At 42.3% G+C, this 10,299-nt stretch overlaps 2 protein-coding genes across 3 annotated transcripts in view; both read left to right on the forward strand.

The window, feature by feature from the left end:
• Positions 1 to 5,479, forward strand: part of HPY2 (RING/U-box superfamily protein) — a 28,221-nt gene extending 22,742 nt beyond the window's left edge. Inside the window, exons 3-8 of one of the 2 annotated variants that reach the window (XM_086491665.1) lie at positions 4,031 to 4,141; positions 4,223 to 4,333; positions 4,412 to 4,551; positions 4,639 to 4,733; positions 4,850 to 5,023; positions 5,132 to 5,479. In XM_086491665.1, coding sequence (XP_086347791.1) covers positions 4,031 to 4,141; positions 4,223 to 4,333; positions 4,412 to 4,551; positions 4,639 to 4,733; positions 4,850 to 4,986 — 594 coding nt within the window. In that variant the 3' untranslated portion in view covers positions 4,987 to 5,023; positions 5,132 to 5,479. Of the gene's footprint in view, positions 1 to 4,030; positions 4,142 to 4,222; positions 4,334 to 4,411; positions 4,552 to 4,638; positions 4,734 to 4,849 lie in introns of both variants that reach the window. The other variant, XM_086491664.1, reaches the window with a different exon arrangement.
• Positions 5,480 to 8,857: 3,378 nt separating this feature from the next.
• LOC147432856 (uncharacterized) lies at positions 8,858 to 9,820 on the forward strand. The gene is made up of 2 exons (XM_086491666.1): positions 8,858 to 8,985; positions 9,165 to 9,820. The coding sequence occupies exons 1-2, from the start codon at positions 8,930 to 8,932 to the stop codon at positions 9,559 to 9,561; spliced, it is 453 nt and encodes a 150-aa protein (XP_086347792.1). The 5' UTR covers positions 8,858 to 8,929; the 3' UTR covers positions 9,562 to 9,820.
• Positions 9,821 to 10,299: the final 479 nt, after the last annotated feature.

Raw genomic sequence — 10,299 nt, forward strand, 5'->3', positions numbered from 1 at the left:
GTAGAGTAGTACGGAGGGCCTCGGAAGAGGGTGGCACATAGCGTGCCCCATACTCTCCAATCCTCGTGCACATGGTCTTGAAGTACTCCGACCTAGACATTGTACACAAGAGGTATCAGTATTTACTATTTAGATGAGAACGAGAATCGAGATGATTGATTGTATGAAAAATTGAAATTGATAGTAAGTCTTACCAAGCCTTTATGAAGGGGATGTGATCGTGATAGAAAAAGCGAGCAAAACTTGCATCCACATTCTCCTTCCTTTTTTCAGGTGCACAAGATTAGCGTTTTGTGAAAAACACCGCAAATCACCAAAAACGCAAGCAAAGCACGGAAAAATGCAGCAAGATTTCCAAAACGCAGACACCATGCAATCTACATGATGTGTGATGGGTGGCCAACCTGGGACAATCACTAGCCGTACAAAATGGCGAAGCAACGGTGGTGTAACTCTAACAGCTGCATACCCTCTGGTGAGTTAGAGATCAACACAACATCATCAGCATATAACAACAATGGGATCCACGTCCTTGCCAGCTGGGTACCTCTATCACCCTCTCTGTCAATGTAATCAAACACCTCATCAACATACATACCAAATAGAGTAGGAGACAATGGGCAATCCTGTTTCACCCCAATGGTGGAGTCAACTAAATCAGATGTCTCCTCTGGGGTGCGTACATGTCCCATCATTGATCAGTATAGAGCCATAATTCCCCAAATCAACACTATGGGCACCCCCATCTCCTACAGTTTGCACATCAATCGAGCTCTCAGTACCATGTCAAATACTTTGCGGAAATCCACAAATCTACAATGAATCCGTCTCCCATGTGACCTGCCCTCCTCAATGATGGCTCTAAGTGTCAAAATATGATCAAGAGTGGAGAAATCTCTCCTGAAACAGGCCTGGCCCTTTGCTTGTACACCCTCACCCTCTGCCCAATTACTCAACTGTTGCTCAAGAATGGATGCATACAATCGTGCCAATGTGTGGCCAATCATAAAAGTGCGGTAATTGCCAGGCTCTGTAGGATCACCTGCCTTGAAGATAGGCACAATAGTAGACAACCTCCAAGTCTCAGGTAACCCCTCACACATGGCACAATTGAACAACACTGCAAGAACCCCTACCAGCATATCTCTAGCATGTATAAAGTGCTCTGCTACTAGACCATCATGATCATATGCCCTGCTGGTCCTCATCCTGTCAATGGCTCTCTTTACCATCTCAGTGGTAAAGAAGGTGTTGGTAGTTGGCCATGGCTCTGTAGGATCTGGAAAGGGGTCCTGTCCAGGAACCGTATATAACGATGTCGCATATTGGCCCCATACATCAGGAGAAGTAATCACTGGGGGAGGGGAATGCTCATGAAAGAATCGCCATGCCTCTCTTGAGTCTCTACTCGAGAACTATTAATACAAGTCTCGCTCCATCTGGGCCAAGTAAGATCGTTTCTTCCGTTGCACAAGGTGGTGGGAAGCAATGCGAGACTGTCTGTAATTGATGACTCCTAAAAGAAGATCCCTCTAAAGCTGGGATCTCATCTCTCTGCACTCCTCATCATACCAACTATTTTGGGGCATGCTCCCAAAATGTCGCCTCCGACCCAGCTGAGTGTGTGGGTATGCCTCTGATGCTGCACCATGCAGTGTCTTAGTCATTAAAGTGGTACACTCCTCCATTGAGAGGCCAGGACCAGCTATGCGTAGATGGCTATAGATCTCCTTTGTATAAACCGAGTCCGTCTTTGGTGTAAATGTATAACGGGTATGTGACTTGCCTCCTGATGTCTGGGCTTTACTATACTGAAATGAAACGGACAATGACAAAAGAGCATGATCCACTGCTACGCCCACTGATCTGGCTCCCACAATGAAATCTTGAATACAAGAAATAAAGCTCGGCTGTGACATAACATAGTCCCCTGTATTGGCCCGTGTTTGTGTGGAAAGCATGTGAAACCGGCTGCTCTAGGAAATTGTTGTAAGCCATTAAGTATGGCTAACCCATGTGTAGTCGTCATCTCCGTGAGGTATCTCCCATACTACGTCTGCTCTTTGCCATGTGAGCATTTGTCAAGCCCCAACTCGCCCACATCCAACTCTCTAAGCATCTCATCTGAAGTGTCGTAGAAGACTATCGGAGAGTTGCGCGTTCGCCCTAGGAGGATGGTATCACCATCCCTAGAAAAATCCCATATATCATCATCTAGTATAGAGAAAGGTGATTGTTCTCCATGCCTTTGTGTGTGAAGGCTTGTCCACCCCCATCATGGATGTGAAGCTTGTGACCTCTTTTTCCACATTGTTTATGTCCTTGAGGCCGGTTACCCTCACATATAGAGCTTGCATCCTCCTTCTTTGTTCCTCTTCGAGGGTCATGTTAATAAGAGTGGGTGTACTTGGAGCTTCCTTACCTTTCCCTTTCTTGGCGACCTCAATCCATTTTTCGGCCTCCTCTACTTTCTTTTGTGTTGTGGAGATGATCGCGGCCCATGACTTCTTTTCCTCATCTTCCTTGATAACCCGTATTTCTTCTCTCATAGTATTTAATTCTTCCATCATGGATGACTGAATTTTGCCTTCTTCGAGCCGCCCACTTTTTGCTGCAAGAAGTTCACCTTGGAGAGTTCGGATTGTGGCTTCTTGTGAAGCCGCTTGCTCTTCGACACGAGAAATCCTTTGGCATAGGTTCCTCTTCTCCTCTTTCCATTCCTCCACCTTTCAAAGAAAGGTTGCATCCATCTCTTTCTTCCACTCCTTCACTTCAACCTCAAGTGTTGATATCCGCTTGTTGGTGATCGAGAACTTCATGTTGAGAGGGAGGCGGGCTGCAGCAACTGGGGAGACCATGTGAAAGGTGTCAATGGGTAGCCCAATGGAGGGAGACCATGGCGTGGAAGCCGAGGTAACTCGAGAAGGGGGGGGGGGGGGGGGATTCAGCCAGTTAATGGTGGGGGAAGGGGGGGGAGAAGCGCGAGGGGCTGGCAGGTGGCGCAAAGGGGGGGCTTGTTAGCAGAGAGAGAGAGAGAGAGAGCGCTTTTGATTGTTTTACTGAGTTTACTCTTGCAGAAAGTCATCTGATGTCTCCTATTCAAGGGTCATCTATCCCTCCTGGAGTTGGCCAAGGCTCGTGGCTGCACACGCGTGCGTGTGCGCGCGCGCGCGCACACACACACACACACACACACACACACACACACACACACACACACAGAGAGAGAGAGAGAGAGAGAGAGAGAGAGAGAGAGAGAGAGAGAGAGAGAGAATGAAATGAAATGTATTATTCACGTCTTCAAAAGGCCAAAATGACCTATGAGACCAAAAGGTTACATGTGGTGAATCTAATACCAGGTCTGGGTACAAAAAGTACAAAGAATTGAAAAGAAAAAGGGGGGTAGGGGTGGTGTGAAAGCTAATACAAAGGGGACACAAAGGGGGGGGTGAACTGATACAATGGAGATCTCTGACAGTAGGGGCATCATATACATATACATTAGTATACAAAAGGACGGCTCCTATGTCACGCCACACAGAGAGAGAGAGAGAGAGAGAGAGAGAGAGAGAGAGAGAGAGAGAGAGAGAGAGAGTCCAAAACAATGTCAGGCAAGACATCAATGTTGAATATCATGGATAGTATGTCAGCAAGGTTGGTATCAAGGCCTTGACACGTTTGCTCATAAAATCTAACTTTTGTGGCTAAAGCTCCTGATTAATGTTGGCAATGATTGTCCCATTCTAAAAGAAATATCAACCTGGACCAGTGTCCGGAAAAGTCTTTTCTTCTAAACGACCAGGTCTCCTCCCTCTAAAGATGCAAACCGGAGATACTATTGGAATTTTCCAAATTTTCACAATATTTAAATTATTTTCCTGTATGTTTTTTCTTCCCTTATCATGGTTTGCAACTCGCTAATCTTGATTTTATCAAGCTCAAGGCTAAGTTTTCCCCAACAGTGACCCGCAGTAGTTCATTTCACTTCTACCACACATTTATTTGTTTCTTTTGAAATTTGTATCAACAGGTTGAAGAGTTGGGAGAGGCTACGAAGGAGATGATTGAGTTGATGGAAGAGTTTGATTGCCACAATAAAGCTTTGCACTCTTTACGAGATGAGTACACTATTGGAGAAGATGTATTTCCTCTTCCATACAATCTTTGCCATCTTTCCACCATTTGAATTTCTCAAACTTTTACTATGGATTGCCCTTTGAAGACCACAGATTTTGAGACTCTCTTATCAGAACGAGCCGAGAATATCAAGGCGCAGTCGTACGTGCAGCCTGAGCAGCATGTTTTGTATAAGCAGTTTCAAGAGGCGGTTTGGGTATGTAATTTTGTGTCAGCACATTATTGACTTATGAATAGGAGCACATTGAGCAACCTTCTGTGCTACTTGTAACAGAAAGTACATCATGCGGGCGAGCCAATGCCCGGTCAAGAAAAAGAAGACTTGATTATGTACAACACTCAGTTTAATGTTGTTAACACAAAATGTCCCATATCTGGAAAGGAAGTCATTCACCTTGACAATCCCGTGCGCAGGTTTAATCAAAGATGCACTCTTCTTTTAATATTATTATGCATTCTGCTTGGCAACTCTTTAACCTTGTGCTATTCTTCGTTATGCAGTTCGGATTGCATGCATATATACGATAAAGAGGCAGTGATGAACTACTTGAAGCAATACAAAAACAAAGCGCGCCCATGTCCATGTGCTGCAGCTGGTAAAAGTCCCTTAAATTTCATGGATTCTTTGTGCTGTTTTGACAGGCTTTACAAGTGCTTGCAAGCTTTGCAAGTGCTTTGAATCGAAGATCTCTCTTGCCTGTATGTATGCCAGGTTGTCCAAAGCCATTAGTCATGGAGCGGCTCGTGTGTGATCCCATGCTTAAAGTTGAGATTCAAGAGCTACGAATGCGAGGGCGTGTTAACACTCAAGTTCATGAAGTAGCTGAGTGCACAGAGCTTGATGATTAGACTTGCCTTTTGGTACCACAGCTGTGCATAAGTAGAGGTGATATGCAAATTGGGTTTCGCTGCCTGATAAGAAAGCAAATATTTTGGCATCCTCTCACCCAAGTAATTTACTGATTGGTTATCCTGGTTCCCTGTGGAGTATCAGGTCTTGAGTTCAAGACTTGTCGGATAGATATTTGGAGGTCTCGTGGGATTGTTCCTACAATGTTTTAAGTTTCTCTTACGCCTTAAGGCCTACGTGTGAGAATGTAAGATTTTGTATAATCAGCTTGTACTAGTGTTTCAGATATATGGTCAGTCCTCTTATCCCTTTGTCATAACAGTTTGGAATTATGTCTGTTGTGAGTGCCTCTTAAGTTGAGTGCTTGCTTGTAGTTTCTCCCTAAGTTGCCCATCTCTTCTGTATAACTTGTAAGAGCTGCCGTTTGGTATTTATCTTTATGTCACTTTTCAAAGAAATAAGATGAATATAGAAATTAGCCCAGCTCCATTATTCTGTGCCTTTGTGTGCCTTGGTTATATGGCTTATGCAAGTGTGTTAGTCCTTTTAGTTCATTGTTAAATCATTAATGCTGTGAGTTTTTGTGAAGAGTTTTCGCCATGAAACATAGTCGGGCAAGGGTTGCGTACCATCGGGCAAGAGCCACGCTTAGGCATCACCATGGCCACCTAATTGATGCACCACGTGCTGCGAACGGCAGCTAGGAACCTCCTCATCGGGGGACCCACCCCAAGAGAAGGATGCACTTGAGTTCACAACGGCAAGAGCCCTAGCAATGTAAACACCAAGTGAGCACAAGGTGTCCCTCTAGAGAGGACCCAACGGGGGATTTGAACTCACAACCCGCAAGGTGAGAAGCCAAAGCCTTATCAATAGACCAACTCTTTTAAGACTAGTTGCTGAGCTTGAAGTTGATCACATTTGTTATTCGAACTTCTTTGTACTTTGTCTTTGCCACCTTGTTTGTAGAGTTTGTTTGTAAAGTATCAAGGTTATAACCTTTCTTGCCATTTTTAAGGAAAGGGCAATTGTCGAATGCACTACAGCCTACAGAGATGAGTGCACTACATTATGATGGATAAGAAAATTACAAAAAAGATGTATTTTTCTAATGCACTATGTACTATGTGGAGCTTGACAAGGTCTTGAGGTTCAATATTTCCTTGGGTCATAAGTCTCCAAGTACTAGCAAAAGTCTGGTAAGAATCTGGCAAAGCATCATGAACAGTTTGCAAAAGTAAACTGTCAGAAATGACTTCTCCTACATAAATTAGTTGCTCATTAACATCCTTGACACTAGCAAGGAAAGTGTCCATTTCATCTTCCTCATGCATAACCTTCGATTTTAGCTCTTTACGTAGCAAAGTAATTTTAGCATCATTACGGCTTGCATAAAGACCTATTAGAACATCCTAATCTTGTTTTGTAGATTTTGCTGAACGGATGTGAGGAGTGATACTGCGCTTCACAGACAATGCAATTAATGCATGAGCCTGCATATCTCTTACATCCCAACAAGCCTGCTCAACCGTAGGCAAAATAGATCTAACAACAGCAACCTTGGCAGCAAAACTTGGAGCATCTTCAACATTGCCTGTATCCACAATACCAGGACGTACATCAATGTCCTACACAATGTTCCAAACTCTCTTTGATACAAGTACATGTTGCATCATGTAATCCCACATAGGGTAATTGTCTCCATCCAATTTGTCTACAACAGTAAACATCTTGAACACATTTGTGTTGTTAGCCATGGAAAATGCCTGCATCTAATGTGAACTATCCGAAATGAGGAGAATCTGAGTGAGACCAACATATGTAATATAGCACAACCCGCAGTAGACTTTATGAGACCTGTTATGCAGTAACTGGCATTGACAAAAATTCTACACAAAATGATGAAATTGCTTGTGCAGACCTGGCTGTAGATGAAACGAAGGTCGAAATGAGCCCGAAATGAAATTCTGAGTAGACATGAGCTTACCCAAATTTTATGTCGACTTGATGACGTTTGCCAAAGATCGTTGAAATCTGAGAAAACGACCAGGGGTGTTCTGGTGACATTGACGACTAAGCCCGGGAGGGCGTGACTTGCTTTGATACCAATTATTGGAATTAGGGTTGCAGGGAAACGCACACAGCTTGGAGAAGACGAAGGAAGCTCAAGGCACACAAAAAAGAGTGTATTACTTAGTGTGTAATAGAAAGATAGATAGCCCTAGAGTGATGGGCGTATATACAATGCACGGGGAAAAAACCTCTTAAAGAGGGAAAAAAATGTCCCAACGATCCTAGTGTGTTCACACACATCGCTACCACATGTATATGGTAACAATAATACCCACATTCCAATCATTGTAAATCCCTTTTACAAAAGTCAAATGGTATAGGATCTAAGGGTTGTATCCCAAACTAGCAACCACCACATGATATTGCTGGCATACTTTTTGAGCTCTATGCGAAAAATCTAATGCAATTTGTTTGTGCTTCTAAATTTCTTAAATTTTTTATCTTTACTCAATTTTGTGCACTCTACGAACATCATATGTCTAGAATTTGTCTTCGAAGGGGTGTGTCAAACAATAAATTTGGAGACTTCCCATAACAAAGTTAATACTTTGATAGTGTGTTAGAACTAGGATTATGTCTTATACCTAGGAATGGGGTGGTAAGTAAAAATTGCAAAGATAGAAATCCTTGCAGACTAGCAAAAATGCAAACTTTAGAGAATAAAAAGTAGTGATCCGCAAGAATTTAGAATAGATAGCAACAAGCCATGTGCTATGAAAGGAAGCTTAAATACTGAACAATATATGACATTCACCAATGACTCTACATGAGACACATGTAAACACTATAGAAGGCGCATTATTAATAGAACAAACTGCATGCTATTTTTGGAGTAACGTTGATAACTTTAAAGATACTCTACAACTTGACTGAAGCGTGAGGTGTCGTTAAAGGAATTATGATTGATTTATTTGCCAAGGTTTGCAACACACATGCAAACTCTAATCTCTATGTAAGTGTTTGGTGGATGGCTATTGTGTCGTTTGTATGTGATGACCTTATCTTTAGTGGCTCTTGGATGGAAAAAATTAATGCCCTATAGAGTACATTAGTCTTTATGAATGTTCAGTTAAAGTGGATCATAGAACATCACTTTTGTGTTGGGCGCTTTGTATTGAATACTAGTGCTCGAAGAGTTGATGTTTGGAGCGAGCTTTTTTTCCTCTTGGATAAAACTTTTTACCTCTTTTTGCTTAAGATTCATATGTAACAAATAAAGCTCGCTCCAAATCTTTTTGGAGCAAGCTTCTAGTGTGAGCTTTTTTTTTTCTCCCTCTCTCTCTCTCTCTCTCTCTCTCTCCCCCCACATATACATATATATATATATATATATATATGTGTGTGTGTATATATATATATATATATGTGTGTGTGTGTATATATATATATGTATATGTATATATATATATGTGTGTATATGTATATATATAGATATATATATTATATACACATATGCGCGCGCACGCACACACACACACACACACACACACACACACACACACACACACACATATTGTGTTAGGTGTCAAACCCTGCCCGTGGGAATTGCCTATAAGGCATGCACTTAGGAGACATAGTTTGCATGGAAAGTTGTTTTTTAGCTTTATATTTATCAAGGATTTGTTTAATCAAATATAGTGTTATTGTGTATACTCCAGCTCTCTCGTTCTCTTGCCTTGCTGCACGCTTGCCATGGTTTCTCCCCGGCATCATCCCCCACAAGCTCTCAAGCTTATCACTAGTATCATAGCTTTGCCGAGGGCCTAAAGCTCGAAGCACTTCGCGGGAACTGCTGCTTGCAGAGTGGAAAGCCAACATGTTGACGTGCAGCACTCCAAGCATAACCGGCATCAAACGGGTCGCCTCGGCATGCAAGTGAAAAGTCGACTCGCTGTTGCCTGCTACTACGCGCTCCTTAGCCCGCGGTGAGCAAATCTTTTTCAGCGCCGTCGGCCTGTTTCGTTTGTGCTGTTGCTCCATTACAGAAGCTCATTTTCTATTTAATTTTCACACTATCTTGCAATTGGCCGCCTTTGTTGAGCCATTGGGCTTTAAGCAAGAGGTTATTCACATCCTCATCTAAATGCTCGCGTTCGAATGCTAGACGCTCGCTATTCAACAACAAATTGGTTGATGCTCTTGAGACGATTTACTTTCAAGCTCAACAAACTGTGAATTCCAGATTTGCAGAATCTCGGCAAGCATTGACTCGGAATTTAAAAGCCACAATTCTTATGGCATCTCAAAATGCCTTCGATAGTGGGTTTCCACTAAAACATTGGAGATTTGCTAGCGATTTAAAAGGCTCAACGTGTCTTCCTAATGAAGATGTTTTGGATCCAATGAGGGGTAATCTTATTGAGAACGCTTCATATGTGTTCCATATGCAAGAGGACAAATTCTCCAATATGGTTTGCAAGCTAGATGTTGCCACAACAAAGGCTTTGAGAGAAAAGATACGTAATGATTATCGACAAATAAACAGCAAGGCAGAGAAATGATAAAGAATTATCAACGTGATTATCCTATTGGTGTTAAGCTGCCAATTTTCGAGGAAGAAAGACCGCACAAATCAACAGGTTTGCCACAACGAGTTGGTCACTCAACACATGCAAAACAAAAAGATTTACTTTAAGATTGTGGTATCAAACTTCACAAATTATTATTTTTACTTGCTCAGTGTCCTAGATTCATTATAGTTATGTCTGTTGTCAACGCAATCCCATATTTACAGTCAAAGCGTTCTTTTAGCTTGTCTCTTATCTTTTAGCTTGTCTATTATCAATTACTGTCATGCCAAAAACTTTGTACGGGTTACACTGCCACACATAAGTGGTAAGACCTCCCAAAAATATTTGTTCTTAGCCCATTTTTTGTCCTGCTTATCGTGAGGTTATTGGGTACACCCGAAACCCAAGGTTTGGCAATGAAACTCCATTTATTGGTAGCTAATTTTTGATCTACACCCTATCTGCTCAAGGGGGGTTATACTATCATAGCACTAGGTTATGGATACATGAGAAATCCTTGGTTGTGAGAGAACCTAAAACTCACGGTTGACGAGTACACCAAAAACTCGAGGTATGATGAGTGGTCTGTCTAGTTCGAACGTGAGGGGGGGATTGTTAGGTGTCAAGCCCTCCCCGTGGGAATCGCCTCATAAGGCATGCAATTAGGAGACATAGTTTGCATGGAAAGTTGTTTTTTAGCTTTATATGTATCAAGGATTTTTTAAATCA

The sequence above is a fragment of the Adiantum capillus-veneris genome, chromosome 20, assembly GCF_014529385.1.
Source record: "Adiantum capillus-veneris isolate H3 chromosome 20, ASM1452938v2, whole genome shotgun sequence".
NCBI classification, from domain to species: Eukaryota; Viridiplantae; Streptophyta; class Polypodiopsida; order Polypodiales; family Pteridaceae; genus Adiantum; species Adiantum capillus-veneris.

What these genes read in the sequence shown, in the direction of transcription:
- LOC147432856 (XM_086491666.1), top strand. Translation starts at nt 8,930, where the DNA reads ATGCAAGTGAAAAGTCGACTCGCTGTTGCCTGCTACTACGCGCTCCTT. An exon ending in TACGCGCTCCTTAGCCCGCG is followed by an intron (nt 8,986 to 9,164) that starts GTGAGCAAATCT and finishes TTCGAATGCTAG; the next exon opens with ACGCTCGCTATTCAACAACA.